This window comes from Netta rufina, assembly GCF_964035555.1.
Source record: "Netta rufina genome assembly, chromosome: 1".
Lineage (NCBI taxonomy): Eukaryota > Metazoa > Chordata > Aves > Anseriformes > Anatidae > Netta > Netta rufina.
The window spans coordinates 134139495-134155922 of NC_140123.1; the positions used below are offsets into that span (position 1 = coordinate 134139495).

Sequence of the window (16428 nt, forward strand, 5' to 3'; positions counted from 1 at the left end):
TGGTGTTCTGGGATCAAATTAAAAATTATGCAAGATAGGCAATTTAGAAAAGAATTCACGTAGAGCTCAGGAAGAAAAAAGTCATGTGCTTTATGAGCTCAGTTATTTTGTAAGATTAATTTTTCACTATCTCATGATCTTGTAATAAAAGCACAAAGTATTTTAAACACTTGATTTGCTTATTGATCAGAACTCTGGGACCTCAGTTTCTAAATCACAGTTATAGGCCTGTCTTCATTTAAAAGCCAAGCTGTGTGCTTGCCTTGGAGTTTGCATGATATGCAAACTGAGCTGTTTGCAATGGTTGTGAATTTGGTGAGCGGGCAACAGTGAAACCTGGCATGGAGCATGCCTGATTCTTGGAAGCCCATCTCCTTCCCTGGAGGTGCTGTGAATAGAAGGCAATACTGGCACAGGTCCTGTAACCCAGAGCGTTGATTCTCACCTCCTCTAGTGTAACCATTGTGCTCATTTGGATCACTGTGCTATCTTTAATTCCCAGAGCCTGTATGGAGGTAATGAGGAACAATATGAGCTGAGGGAATTGCTTTTTGATGTAAAACCTGATATTTTTGGAAGGAGGTATAATGGGCCTATTCCCATCCTAACTGTCTCCTATTTTCTATCTCCTGAAGGACAAGGATAAAAGATTTAGCTATCTACTGTATTTTAAGAACTGCTTACGTTGTGCTCTGTAAACTGAAAACTTCTGCTGGCAGAGTTTTCATGGATGCTTTGTGCATGGTCTGTATAGGTATTGCTAGATTCATGACCTATCAAAGACTTGGTTCTCCTGGAGCCAGCTAAGAGTGGTTTGCAACACTGTCTTAGTACCACAGTGTTTTGGTTTCCTTTTTCTTTTCCCATTCCTTCTCTTGAGGAGTTAGCTAACCAAGAAAGCCAAAAAAAAAAAAAAAAATAGGAAGAGGGAGCACAAGAACAGGAGGGGATCAAGGTGGGGACACTGAGAGGATCAAACAGTCAGTAAGCAGATGAGCAATGTCCAGCAGACATTGGCCAGCAAAACCAAGGCTATCCTATAACCAGCCTCAATAAATGGCAGGCGGAAATTGTCCTTGAGATTTTCTGTATCTCCAGAGGTTGCAGTGTGAGTGGGATGGAGGGGGAAGGGTGCAAATAGACCCTGTGTGGTTTCTCTTTATTCTCTTTATCCTTTGTTTTCTGATGATAAAAGAGCTTTATGTGGCTATTGTAGCAAAGGAATTGGTGAGTCATAAGGTTTGCGACTTCATTTCCCCCTCCACTCTTTCCACATTTTTCCTGGTGGTCACATCTCCCTCTCTCCTTCAGTCTCCCCCTCTCTGATAGTGCAGCAGGATGTGCTGCACCTTTAAGAAGTATGTTTTTTTTTTCAGAAGACTAATTCCTGATCCTTGGCATATGTTGAGGCATGCCCTGAGTTTTGTGGTGTGTTTTATGAGAAACTACAGTGCATTTGGCTAGGGAGGCTTTTTACTCCTTTCTGCCATAGGTGCGCTTTGCCTCTTGGAGAGCATGCACTGTTTGGCATTTCCATAGGGATTTCTGCTGTCTTCCCCTAATGAGAAAAGGGAGATAAAGTGAATTAGCTTTTTTTTTTTTTTTTTTTTTTTCCCTCCAGTTAAAATATATATTTATTGATTATTATTTTTTTAAATGCCAAGGCTATGGTGGATAAAGCTGACCTAGCAAATTCTCTTCCTGTTTGCATCCCCACACTTACACCATTCCCACTGCAGTGTTAACCTGTCCTTGCAGTAGCAGAAGAGTACAACCAGAGACATGCTGACCTGCAGTAGTCACAGCACTGGCAGCTTTATTATGAATTTCACATAATTGTGAATATCCTCATTTTACTGTTCATGAACATTACTTTTTGCTTCCTTCCCCTCTCACAGTCAATAAGAAACTTGTAAGAAGACAGCAAAATTGTACTGTGAAGGTTAATATAATGTTAAGTAAAAACAGTGTAGGTTTTTTCTTCTTTTTTTTTTGACACATCACATTCTTTGGAAAGCAAGAGAGTGTTTGGGGAGCTCTGTCTGGATTTTATTTTATTTTATTTTTTAATATTTGCAGGCGGCAGCAACACAGGCTTTAAACCCCAGCTCCCAGTGGGAACGGTGCAAGCGTTACAGGCATACCAGTAGGTAGCTGCAGAGTTACTCCTGGCAATTATTTCAAAAGCTGTGCATTCTCCAAGGTCCTGGGTCTGTATGCTAGCACTGCCTTGTAATAATAGCGTAAAACCTCTTGGATTGTCAGCATGTATTCATGTCCCTGTGCATTGTTTTAGGCTTCAAGGCAGCAGGCATCTCCAGGCGAGCAGAATGCTGTACCCGTATACAGGATTCCACCTTCGTCTCTGGCAACATGGAGGCTGAGGGACTTACCACGCAGTCACCTGTGGGATGTGTGGCCCAGAGATGAAAGAGCAGTTTCTAGTAGAGACAGGCCTGCTTTTATGAGGAGAGATGTTGGAGGGGAAGGGAAGGAGCAGGCTCTAGGGCTGGATTTTCCTGCCACACTGAGATTGTTGCAGGGCTTTGATTAAATCACTTAACCTTTGAGCTGCAGATTCCTTGAGAGTAAAATAGTGTTAGCACTGCATACTGCATGGTAGGGTTAAACGAGTTAATGTAACAGTACTTTACAGTCTCGTCTCTGCAAATGTGCTGAGCACAGTTGTTCTGTTTATGAAGCTTGTAGTGTTTGCTACTGAGCCCATGGAGGGTCCCCGCCTGCCCTTCCCTCCTTCCCAATTAGTCCAGTCAGTGCTCTTACCCGTCTTGGTGGCCAATAGCGAGCAGCCCTTGCCAGTTAGCTCCCTGGTCTCGAAGCAGTGCTGGATTGCGGCAACTCTCTTCAGAAGTGCCTTCGGAGGAGCAGCTGCACTGCAAGACCTGGTGAGGAGCGCTCAGCCTTCTTCACTGCCCTCCGGCTGCCCCGGCCCTGCATTGTCCCCTCTGAAGCGTGCTGGAACGGTGGCTTGAGGTCCTGGGCTCTCTTCGCATCCCTGCCACTCACTCACCAGGTGGCCCAGGCAGGTCATGTCGCCTTTCTCTTCTTCGCTGTGAATGCTGGAGTGTGGGACATGCGTTTTACCTTTGTACCCCAGAGCTGTTCAGTCTGAATTAATGAATGCCGTGAAGTCAAGGATATCTGTGAATGCACAGCACAATGTAAATGTGAAATATTGCTCTGTAATTGCAGGTGGAGGTAACCCATGTTGAGAATGATTGATTGATTTTTATCGTAAGTCAACATTTGATCAGGTGGAATTGTAGGAAGTGTAGACAAAGCCTGCCCTCTGTTAACTCCATCAAAATCTTAGGAAACACGAATGATGCTTCTCCCATGTGCTTTGTGCTTGTGTAGACACCGTGTCTAGTACTGGTTAAGGAGATTGATGGGGAGGCATAAAAATAGTCTGACTTCTATAGGTGTAATATTTCAACATACAGAGGGAAAGAGATACGTTTTTATTTTTTTTTCTGTCGGTATTCAGTGTTTTATGGGAAAGCCAAGTACTGCTTTTGCAGCATTGTCTTTCATGTCCAAGGTTAACACAGCAGCTCCTTGGGTTTGGATGTTTTAGCAAGTTAGGAATTTTGAGGGATAATAAAATTTAAAAAACAGATGAAACATTGTTACATAGCTGCTGGCCTACTGGCATCATCAGGGTGCAGTTTATAAAGCCTCTGGTGCTGCCAAAGAATCAAAGAGTTAACAATTCCAGAGGTTTAATCCAGTATAATACCATTTGCAAGGCCTATCAAATTCACAGCAAGTGAGCAGCAGAAAAGCAACCAAGCTGGGTGGAAAATGAAACTAGATGGAATTATATTGCCACAGGTTTATCTAACAAGTTGTTTCCTGTAGCAGTATAGATGCACATTTATCTGCAAAACTTAGATTATGTTGTGCTCCCCTGCTCTCCCTGGCTGTATTATCCACAAAAATTGAGTGCCCTTCATCCTGTTTGAACAAAGCAGTGTTCTGCTGTATCTATTTTGGTCGCTGGTTTGTATGCCATAGAAGCCATCTCATTCAGTAGAGTACAGTGATATATTGTTGTGTTTGTTTTCCTTTTGTTGCTGTGTACATAGTGCATTGTTGTTTGCTTTTTTGAAGGATTTAAACATCTGGAGGAGACCAGGGATAGCAATGCTTTTGTTCATAAATCAGATTTGGAACTGTAGTTCCCTTCCAAAGTGAAATGCTTTGGAGTATACCCTCTATTGTGTTATGCATTTGTATAGTTCAGATTTTGGGTTGGGAAGTGCATTCAATATTAACACTAAGCCAAGCATTTGGATTATGCTACTATTACTATAACTAGTGCAAGGTAAACATGATGTTTTTTCCCAAGTGCTTCTCCTAATACCAAATATAAATCAGGGAAGTAAATATTTATATGTGATAAGCATAGCATAGCTGAGCTTTGGCGAGTAGTGCGAAGAATCAGTTTTTATTGAAATGTTTCAAGAACTGATGCACAGAGGGCAGATCTTGCTGTGAAAAAATCAGTTCTCCAGTAATGAAAGCTTTGAGATGCTATTGGAATGCAAACAAATCCAAGTACAGCCTGGATCTAGGTGACAGATTATCACAGATGGAAATAGAAAGTGAGCAGAAAAAGAAATAAGTCCTGCTGTATTCCAGCCCCCTTCTCTGCAAGGTAACTCTGTGAGGAGCCCTCGCAGCTTTCACCACCAGACTGTTTGCAGACAAATGCCACAGAAGTAGAAGAGTGGTTCTCGTGCTCTGGTTTGGTCTGTTGCAAGCCATTTGTTTTTTAAGGAAACTGATCACAGTTCTGTCATATTACTTCACAGCCGATGAGCAAGGCATTCCTGGATGTAGAGCAGAACCTGGGGTGAGTGACAGCAAGCTTAGCATGGGCGAGGGGCTTGTAGCAACATAACTTTCAGCTCCAGTGCAGCAGTCAGAGAAAGATTTTCCTTTGAAGATAAGACACCTGGGGCTTTTGTAGAAACAGTATGCCTGTGCCTGAGCAGAGCACAGGAGTATGTGCATGTCTGTGTATGAGCAAGGCAGCGAGAGTGCCTGTGTGCAGTGTCGTAACGTGGCAGGGCACAGGCAGTTATGAAACTTTCCAATAAAGTCTCAGTGCGTCAGTATTGGTCGCTTGGGTGGTTGTTGGTTTAGTGTTTTTGTTTGTTTGTTTTGGTTTGGTTTTGTTGTTGTTTTGTTTTTCTGTTGTTTGTTTGTTTTGTTTTTGTTTTTTTGTCTGTTGCCCTCCAGTTTCATTTCCATTCATGAGTGCAGAGAGAGAGCGAGGCTGAGGAGTGCTGGCAAAGCCCCCAGAGACACCCGAGGGGAAGCGCAGGTCCTAGGGCAGGTGGAGCACCCCATGGCACCAAGTGAGGATCCCTGACTCTGGGGACAGGGACGGGGTGGGGGCAGCCCTCGCACTTTGAGCAGCTGCTGGTTGGAAGGGGCCCCTTCAAAGTGCCTGAGCTGCAGCTGGGAGTTTGACTTTTGTTTTTTAAGAGGACTGGAGAAATTATTAACCACAGTTCATGACGTCAGAGTTGATCTGATTAAAGGTTTGTTTTCTTGCTGGCAGAGGTGTGCTCTGTAGAGACTGGTTCTCTCTTCTTTTTTTTTTAAGTTTCTTTTTTGAACAGCAAACGGAGGGAACTGCTCGCATTGCTGCTGCTGCTGCTGCTCCAGCTGCGTGTGTGTGTGTGTAAACAGGATGGTGTATCTGTAGCTGCCACGCGCAAACACACATTTGACCATGAGGACTCTTCGCAGGTTGAAGTTCATGAGTTCGCCCAGCCTCAGTGATCTGGGCAAGAGAGAGCAGGCAGCCTTGGATGAGCGGGGGACCCAGCAGCGACGAGCTTGCTCCAACGCTACCTGGAACAGGTAAGGTCTTGCACAGTGTCCTGCCCCCCTGAGTCGCCCTGCACTCCCGCACTGCTGCTGCAGAGACAGTACGGGTAGCCTCTGGCTGGCAGGCACGGCAGTGCAGCTCGCTCCCAGCTGGGGTGGATTACAGCACACCAAGGCTCCTGGCTCAGTATGTTATGTGGCATGTGTGCTTGAGGAAAAGGCCAGGGTAGCTTTTGTTGCCTTGCTGTTAGCCTTTCTCTCAGGGCTGATAGCAAGCAGTGCTGCCTGCAGATGGCTCAGCCTGCTCTTCCTTGTGGCGGGCAAGGGCTCATTTCAAAGGATCCAGCTACAAATAAGTATTTGCATCTGTCTCAATATCCTCATTCAAAGGGGATTTGGTTTATTTGACTTTTTTTTTTTATAAAAATTAAGATTTGTATATATTTTTATCTACCTAACTATATATATTGCTGATTATTGATACAGATACAAAAAAGTACTCAACTTATTTACTTGAATGCAAAAAGCTGTGTGTGTGTGTAAGCACATGCACTTTGGACAGGAAGACTAGTCCTTGACTGTTTTTTTTGCTGTGCTTATGCATTTGAATTTTATTACTGTTCGATTAAAAAAAAAAAAAAAAGCAAACTTCTTCTTGTGAATGAGTATAGAAATTCAGAAAGCATCTTAAAACCGTTTCAAAGACACTCTTAAAGATGAGTAAGTCTTTAGGGATTATATTCTTTTGCCTATTTTGAAAATGAAATGTCATTTTCTAGGTCACAGCATGGAAAGTGTCATTCATGTTTTATAATTACATGGAGGAATCATAGGAAGAAAAATATTAGAGAACTACAGACATTTTTAAAGGTATTTCAGTTTTGTGGAAAAAAAAATATTAAAATACCACATCTTCCTTCCCTCTCACCCCTTGATTTGTGTATGCATATCTGTAGTATGAATTAATTGCTTACCACAAGCAGCACAATAAGCAGTGAAACCGTGCCATGAAAGAGACCACATTTCTGCTCAGAAAATGGTGCTATTTAAATGTCCCAGAGATGCTCCCACTGTCTGGATGACAGTGATACTTAGGGCAGGATTCGGTCACCTTGGTTCATGCCAGCTAGGGCTTTGCTTGCTCTGTTAGCCCCACAGGAGTCAGCAGGGAGGGAAGCTGCTGTTTGGTGTAAACCGAGGTGCCTGAACAGGATCCTCAAAGCTCGTTCCTGGTGGTGTGCTGACAGGGACGAACATTGCCAGGTCTGGTGGGAAGCACGCTGTGGAGGCAGGTTGGAGCAGAGAGGGGGGGGGGCTGAGGAACCAGCTGAAAGAAGTCCTCCTTGGAAGTGTGAAATGTTCTTGTTCTCACCAGTATTTGCAAAGAAATCCAAAATGAAGGGTTTTACTAAGTGAGACGGGGCAAAACGAGAGTTTGTTAGCTCTAATTTGGGCAGGACAGCCATAGCGCTGGACAAAAGTGGCAGTCAGTCAGTGAGCTGGACTTGTATTTGTCACATCAAAATGGCCAAAGAGCTGCCACATTGCAGCTGCTACTGGAACAGGTGCCCGTGAGCAGTCGTGTTGCTGATAGCTACAAACCCAGGCAGTAGCCTGCCTTGGTCTGTAGCTCAGATATTCTGCAGGCTGAGGAATTGGAGTTTATCCTCAGGAAAGTCATGGCTGAAATGATGCGGGATTAGTCATGTTAGGAAGTTGTCCATGGTACCTTCCCTGTGTTGCCTGCGTGCATAGCATGTGTAACAGGGCCTGGCCTGGACAAGGCTGGTGTTTGTCAGACTGAGCCCCTGACTCACTGAAATCTCGTGTGGGGTTTGAAAATACTGGCTTGTGAAAGGGTGCTTTTTCCTCTGTAAAATTAAAATGCCCCAACAAAGAGCTAGCATGCCACGTATTGGCTTGTGGAAATATTTGTCCTTCCATGTGAATGAATTGCCTGTGCTGTTTGATTCTGTGCAGTACTGAGCATGAGATCTTGCTGATCAAGGAAGTTGAGACACACCAGAAGAGCTCTTCCCTCTCAGCAAGCCTGGCTGTGCTATATTTAAATATGCTGCCGGTTTCTTGCTTAATGTTAGCAGCTGTGCCTGGGTGTGCCGTGCACGTATCTGCTTTTGAAAGAGGCTTTCAACCCAGTACTCCAAAACTAGTGTAGGGAGTGGGAGAGTGCAAACCCCTGGCAGGCCCTGCCCCATGTGAGACTGATGATATGGTGCTGAAGGTCAGCCCTTTGAGGTGGAGCAAGGATGTTGGCTAGGCATGGAAACATGGGCAAGCTGGAGGAGCCATGCTGGTAAGATCTTCCGCACATATTTGCAATGTCAATGTGGGCTGTCTCTGCCAAGGACAGATGCAGCTCCTCTTCTGCAATCAGATGTTGTGTTGTCACAACCTGGCTGCCCGGTGCCGTCCCCTCCACCACCTCTGCTCTGTGCAGAGCAGTATCTGACTGGAGACTGTTCACTGCAGAGGATGCCTATTGCTTTCAGAGACCCAGGGAACCTAATGACCGGGCTGGGTTTGCAGGGGGCATGTAGTGCTCATTGCTAGCGAGGATGGTTTCTTTCTCCCTGATGTTTTTCCTTCACCTCCCAGCTAAAGTGCTGTAAAACTTCTTGACATTGCTAGATCAAAGGGAGGTAGGTGCTGACCTGCTGTTTACTACTATGCAAATGAGACTTTATATCACCGCTTCTTTCGATTTTGCTTTCCCATGAACCCCAAAAGATCAGTAAAGCAGCTCACCGGTTGCATGTTAACTAGCAACCCTCAGCAACATAGTGGAACAATACAGTTTCATTACAGCTCACAGAATTTGCATTGGATTAAAATAGCTTAGATTTTTTTCACTAGCATTGACTTCAGTTCCTTTCACCCAGCCCCTTCTGCTTCAGGCAAAAAATGAATGCTCAATGCTGACTAAACCAATTGGACTGAGAAACATGTAATCCTGAGCTTGCTGCCCAGGGGTGGCCCCTCTCAGGGAAAATAAAATCCATTGAGAGGTTTTTATTCTGACTGAGCTAGTGCAGACTGCCTAATCAGTGCTGGTGCTGCCTGAGCTCTGCTGTGGGAAAGTCTCTAGTGAAAGGCACTTCTGTCCTCTTTGCTGCATGAAAACAGGGAATATTAACAGAAACCTTGAAGGAGTATGAGGTAGTGATGAAAAGGCGAAGAACACAAAGATGAGATGCCTGGTACAGTAGTGAGACCAGCAGTAAAGCCAAGGAGACATGCAGAATCAGAAGGAGTTTAATGGTTTGGGGGTAATTTTACAGGCTTGTAATATGCACTATAATTTGCTGTATTTTGACAGTCACAGGAAACATATTTCATTTCCTTACTAAATGTGAATGTTATTTTTTAGATTACAGTGAGGCTTTTGTAGTAGAGAAAAAGATCCAGACCAGCATATTTATCTACTGCTTCTACTGGGAAATTTTCTTTCTTCCAATATTTAGCATTTATTTAGAAATATTTTGAAATATTCCTGCCTGTGTGAGGAGGACAAGCTTCTTTTTTCTTGAATCTTCAGATGGAGAAATCTTGGGAGCATTTTCATCTCTGTATGCACAGGGGGCTGCCAGAGACGAGCTGTGGGTTAGGGAAGGGGAACAGGGGACTTCCCACTTGGCCAAGCCACCACCGTGCTGTGCAGTATGCCCAGCCTTGATTACAGTAAGAGAAAGTGGTATGTGGGGAGAGAATTACTGCTCCCTGTAGACTTCCAGATACATCTATACTTGTTTGAAGGCAGGTATGATTGGAAGCCAAAACATCTGTAGTCTTACACTCTGCAGAAATACCAACTATTGGTAGCACCTCAGGGAAGTGCCTTCACCTGCCTGTTTCAACTTCTTCATAACTAAAAATAGTGTGTATAGCTGGTGAAGTTAATGAACTAATGTCTCCAAAACTTTTTGAAGACAAAATTTGCAGACCAGCTTATTTTCAATTACATGATCTAGTGCATAATTGCAGCCTATCAGTCTTTGCAGATTGCTTTACCTTGGGTAGAAATTTCCAAAACATAAGTGAACTAGCAGCTGCAATCTTATTTTTGAAAGGGACATAGCCTGTGGAAGTGCAGTTGGACTGAAGCTGTTCTGAAAGTAGGATTTCCCATGTTGGATTAAGCTAATTCAGAAAAATGAGTGTTTATTCTGGAGCAAGGGTGTCCTCAAGGGGGTTTATCAGGTTAGTTACTGTGAATTAGCTATTCCAGATGCTGTCCAAAGGAAGATGAGCCGTGTTATTTAGTTTCTTTCAAAAACATTGCCCTTTAACTCTCCAGTTCTATTAGAGAGTTCATGCAGTATTGTTGTTTTTTTTGTCTCACCAACTTCACCTGGAGCATTTTAAAAAGGAGAATTTGCAAACATTGAATAAAAAATGCAGCAGTATTTTCACACATGCTGCTTGCATACAAACATAGTGACTGCTTTAGAGAACAAAAATTACCTACCTGCTGTTCACAACTGCAAAATGCAAAGTGCAAAATGCAAAAATTACCTACCTGCTGGCTTGGGCCACACCACCTGCTTTGGCACCACCTGAACTGGGGGGACTGTAACCTGGTCGGGCCCAGTTTTGCAGTTGGTCCTCAGCCCTGCAGACAAACCGTTTCTGACCTGCAGAAAACAGTGCTTTGATCACTATAGTTCTTCCTTCTTAGGAGCATCGTTGGAAGAACGAGGGTGGTATTTAAGGGCTGGAGGGAGCCAGCCTCTCATTCACAAAATGGTGTCTGGTGCTCAGCGAGTGACTCAAGCGAAATGTATGCATTGGTGATGTCGAGTTATACAGGCAATGGCTTTTTATCAGGTAAAAATCAGAATAATAAACCACACCCTCCTGATCTTGGCACTCATGCTAATAACATTATTACGCTGCTTGGGAATGTCAACAGTGAGTGTCAAACTCTGTGCTTTGTGGATTTACACCTTCCATTTTCTACTTAAAACTTTCATTTTCTACTTAAAACTGGTCTCAGCAGTTTTCTGATCTGGATTTCTAGTCCTTGACTCAGCCTACTTTGGGTATTCATCTCTCTTCCCTGAATACCCATGCCTGTGCCTCCTCCCAGGCTTCCTCCTGTTCCTCTGCTAGTTTCTCAAAATGTTTTCTTCTTGCGGATACCAGCCATCGTCTTTAGACCAAGAATGGCCCATACCATACATTTGTATGAAAAGGTGCCCACACAATGTGTCTTAGCGCATGGACACATACCAGTTGAGGAGCTAGCATATGCATTGATTCTGTGCTTTCAAGAAGTGCCATTGGAGGTCTTTTCCAACCTTTATGATTCTGTGAGTGGTGCATTTTGTTTCAAATGTGCACTGCTCAGGTGCACAGAGCTTCCTAGTCCCATTCTCCACCAGAAGATACTGATTGGGGTCCTTTAGAAATTGGTCACTTCCTTAAACAGGAGAAAGTGTGGTGCTGCAGGAATAGGAGAGTACATTGGCACTTAAGTGGAAAATGTGTCTCTTGGTACAAGACCATAGCATTACTTTGATTTAAGCAAGGGTTGTTTGGGTTTTTGTTTCTTTTCATTAGCTTAAGCTTACTAAGAGGATTTTAGCTAGTTTTTTATTATACTGACACCAACTTACACTGCTGATAGCATACCTTTTATTCTGAATCCTCTTTGTTGCCTCCCAAGCAAGTGTTGAGATCACAATGGCATGCCCACACTGCCTGTAGGCTGGGACATTCATCCTAGCATGAAAGCACTACTGTCTGATGTGGGAAGGAAGGGCAGTTGGTCAGTGCAGCAGGGCCAAGACTTGTTTTGTGGACAAGGCAGCCTTCCGTCACTACAAGGAAGGTCCCAGGCAGATGAGAAGATCACCACTGGAATGTTTTAAGTAGGAGCAGTTCTATTACACAGGCAATAACTTAGATGCTTGCAGCCTGTTCCCTGTAGTTCTAATTAAAAAATCCTGCTCTGCGTTATCTTTTTGAGGAATAATAGTGGACCTGCTAAGCTGGAAAGAGAAAACCTCCCCCTTGTTTAGAAAGGAGTGCCAGAGAGAAAGTGAGAGAGCACACTGGGTTTTAGGAAAGATTTAGTCATTCTTCTCTGCAAAAGGATGGTGGGGAAGATTGCAAAGTTCATTTCCAAATCAGAAGAGCATATAAAGACTGCTTGTTTTATTCACTACGTTAATCGTACTTCACATATGACTCATAATGTTAAAATACCTAAGTCACTTCACTATATACCAGACACATTTAGCTGCCAATTTTCAAATAACCAAAAAGAAATGTGGCTCTTTAAGCCAGCCACAATAAGCTGGGTTGGACGATCAGTGTGTGTCTGTGCATGCAAGTACATGAGGGAAAGTAGGACCACCGTGTGCAGGAGAGTGCTTAACACCTTGTCAAAGAGCAAAAGAGAGCAGAGGATAAAGGTTCCTATTTTGATCTGCTTGTGCATTTCTCCACAGTGGGTCATATCCTTCACCTGCCGCTTTTAATTTTGTTTTTTCCACAGATGGATGCAAATGAGCTTTTCTGGCAGTGCTTCTCTTCGCTGTTCAGTGTTGTTGGGTCTGCAGTTCTAATCTGTCGGCAAATAGCATAGTTTTACCTGCCAGCCCCCTACTCTGCTCCCAGCAAGCATTGGAAGGGGTTGTCTTAATTGTGGACCCGAGAAGGTTTAACATGAGTGCCTGCAATCCCCATGCACCTTCCGCATCCCCCTCTAAGCAGGCAAATATCAAGCCTTGCTGTGATGCTGCAGTGATCTCTTGGACTTGCAGGATGCTGTTGAATCCATCTGGAAGGCCTACTGAGCTTTCCTACCAGCAGGAAGGAGAGACCTTATGAACAGAACTCACCTTTAGCTCTTCTTCACAAGACAGACCAACCCCAAACCGCGGTACCTCCAGGCAAATCTGGGCCTGTTTTGCCTTCCAGAGCTCAGAAGCTGGTTGTTGCTCTACCGCATCAGACTCCAGCACAGCATGAACAGGGGAAGGACAGTTGCAAAGCTCAAAAAAATACTGTTGCAGAGTCATGGGTAAAACCAAAGCTCATGGAGGGTGCATACAGTGTAGCTTTTGATTGTGGGAAGATCTTTTCATTGGATATCCTAGGGGTGAGATTCAAGTTTGTTGCCCCCAGACATGCTTCCTGAGCACCCCTGGTTGCTGCTGTTCCTCACTCTTGCTGAGTACAGGCTGGGAGGTGGATGCAGAATGAGAGCTGCACAAGCAGATGGATTGTGCAGAGTGAGAAGATTTCTCCCTGTGTTTTTTCTAAGTAAGCAGAAGCTGAGAACATTTTTCGAAGGTGTTATCTCCTTTTCTCAGGTGCAAAATTGAGTAGGAAGAGCCACACCCCAATATCTGTATTTTCCTTTTGTGGTCGATGGGATTGTGAGGGACGAATAAAAAGCAGTGAAAATGTGAAGAAACTGTCCATTAACCACAGTGACGGCATGTAATATTGCTATTGATAATCACACTACTACTTCTTGCTTTTATTACACATTTCATAACTATATCTTAAAAAAAAAAAACCTTCAGTGATTGTCATCTTTATTTCACACATAGGCTAACTGAAGCAGACAGAAATGAAGTAACTTAAAATCACTGTCAGGGAGCATGATGGTTATTTCAGTAGAACAGTTGTCTTAGAAACCATGTGGCAGTACTATGAGCAGCAGAGTTGATCAAGGCTGCTTTCCTCTGTGCTAGCATCAGGAAGGTAAAGCATCTGTGTCCCTCCCTGTCAAGTAAAGGCTAAACTTCCCCTTCAGTATGTTATTGGTGGAGTCAGTAGAAGACGGTCCTTCTTCCCTAGCTGGAACCTGGAAGACTGTAGTGTTTAAGGACTTTAGCTCCATGATTAAATGTGGTAGAAATTGCCAAGTTGCTCCAAGAGTGAGGGAGAGAGAGAGTTAGCTGACAGACAGAAAGGCATGAGTCTTCTTTTCCTTTGGAATCCAAGATGAAATCTGCTGAGAAGTTGTAAAAGATGGCATTGGGTTGGAGAAGGGGAGGAGACTTATACCTCCCTTCTGCTAATGCTAGAACAGGTTTGGTCTCACCTTTTGTTGGCATTTACCTTTGTCCTCAGACCTAAACTGAGTTTAGGCTGATGTGTCATCATGCTAATCGTGTCATGTGTGTTTCAAGAGTTTCAGAGCTTCATCTTGAAGCACTTACTTGTTTCAATAACCCTTTGCGGTGTGGTTTTCTTAAATTCATGGGATTAGCAAACACCTCCTCCCTCCAAGCATGTGGGTTGCCCTGTAAAACATACGACACTTTGCAGGTTTTTGTTATTCACATCTTAGAATTTGTAAAGCTGGTGGACATCCACCCCATGGATAGATGGTGTTGGGTGTGTGACTTTCTGTTGAGCTAGAGGATTTTGTTGCCCTCAGTCCTGTCTTCAGTTGTGGCTGATTGCAGGAGAAATCACCCACCACTAAGCAACATCTGCTTACAGAACAGTTACAAATAGCACTGAAAATGAAAAGGGAGCATTTCTGTAGGACAGATGGTTGGCCTGTGCCTAGCACATTGCTTCGTAAGGCTGTCTGCCTTAGAAACTCTAGACTTTTGTTCTTTCAGTGCAGCCTTGATTTTTCTTTAGCTGAAGCAACATCATACATTTTTGAGAAATAAAAGGTAGTAGGAAGCAGTCTTTGTAGCTAATAATGCTGTAAATTATGGCCCTTTTCTATTTATTGCTTCATTTCTGATAATGAATAAGAGAGTGATGAAGTTCCTTGAAATTCATAATTGTCTAGTGTTTCCGCCTTTTATATTTTTTCAAAGAACTAACCATTTTTGAGATTCCAGTAACCCTGTTCTAGTAAAGGGATATATTATTTGTGGATTAAAGTTCAGGTGTAGTGTTCAGACTTGACAAATGCTAATTTGTTGATAAAGAAATCAGAAAACCATAACTCAGACAAATAGATACCAAAAATGCCAGAAAGATCATCACAGATCTCGCAGTGAAGGTGTTGATTGTCTCTGTAGTGAGCTCACAGAGACAAAAATATACTTAATATATTAATGTACTAAAAATTATACTAAATTACCTAAAATACATGAACCCAAATTTTCTGAAATTACTGATTTTAGAGGTATAACTTTTGAAGTTGGAAAAAATATTTTAAAACATTATTTTCGACAATGTCATCTATTTTCTAGAGAACAATTTCCTTTAAGGCATCTGAGACTGAGCACCAGCAATCATCTGTTCCTTTCAGAAATGTTCTGCAGTGTCTGGAAAGATGTATTTGCCTTACTGTGGAATTGATACTCTTTGTCCTGGTTTCAGTTAGAAAGGAATTAATTTTCTTCCTAGTAGCTGTGATCTAGTGCTAATGACTCCTCCTGTCCTCTTTCAGTATCCACAATGGAGTAATTGCCGTGTTCCAGCGTAAGGGTCTCCCGGACCATGAACTTTACAACCTCAATGAAGGAGTCAGGTAAGAGATTTGGCTCTCCAGGAGGTGTTATTAGCTGGCATGCACAGTACAGTTTGCTAGCACATGCACTTGAAACCTTCTACAGCAATATATTTTCTGGGGGGGGTGGGGGAGGTGGGAGTTTGGGGAGTCCCAGTAGTGATTTCAACCAGTACAGTCAGTTGTGGCTTGGTGAATAGATGTTGCTGCTGTGTCGACACCTTGCTCAGTAACCCATCAGAGATGGGTTCCTTCTTCTACAGAAGAGTGATTGGATTATGGGGAGGGTGGATTATTTCAGCATCTTTCTTGATGTGCTGGGTTGAAACTAGAGAAACGAAAAACTGGACCCTGTCCTGAACCTGTAGTAATGCAGCTCTATCCCACTACAATTATGCTTTCCTTTACACTGGTGCTAAGCCTCTCTCGGAGCTGCTTCCCTTGCATGCATGGAGGATGTAAAGCTTCCCAGCACTCATTATGACAGGGCGAGGAAAGACATCATGTCTGGTAGTCTCTTACGTCTAGGTTCTCCATGCAGACTGAATATGCTCTAGATGTTATAAAGCTGTCTTGTTAGCACAATGTCCTGAGTAATGCAGTTTAAGGTTTCTATTTCTTTCTCATGCTGTACTGATACTGTTTGCAACAGACTAAATATAGACCAGTGAGGTATATAACAGAATTTTTTAAAAGAAAAATAAAGGTGAAAATCGTATCATTTGAGTCACTTGAGTTTTAGTTACAAAGACAAGTTTACCAAGATGTAAGTGCTGTAAATCCACATATCAGGTTACTATTACTTGTTGTAGTATTGATTATTACTTACTGTACCCTGTGTCACTGACGGGGCCAGGTAACAGAGCTCCTTTTAGAAACTTGTCCCAATGCTTTCAAGAATAGACGATGGAAAACAAACCACATTTATGAAAGACAGACAGCTTATTGTATTCCCTGGCTGTCTCCAGATAAATCCTCAGCAATTCCCCTTCCCTTAATACTTATTCCTGCTCTGTCTGGGCACCAGAGCGTGACAACATCCACAGAATGTCCAGAAAATGCTGGTCCAGTCTGTTTGCATTAATTGTGGGAATGTCTTCAGAGAA

At 43.2% G+C, this 16428-nt stretch overlaps 1 protein-coding gene across 1 annotated transcript in view; it reads left to right on the forward strand.

Moving 5' to 3' along the window:
- Positions 1-5767: 5767 nt before the first annotated feature.
- The window catches only part of PRR5 (proline rich 5), a gene marked incomplete at both ends in the record, with an annotated part of 49178 nt that continues 38517 nt past the window's right edge, over positions 5768-16428 (forward strand). Inside the window, 2 exons of the mRNA XM_084306191.1 lie at positions 5768-5898; positions 15263-15343. Coding sequence (XP_084162317.1) covers positions 5768-5898; positions 15263-15343 — 212 coding nt within the window. The remainder of the gene's footprint in view (positions 5899-15262; positions 15344-16428) is intronic.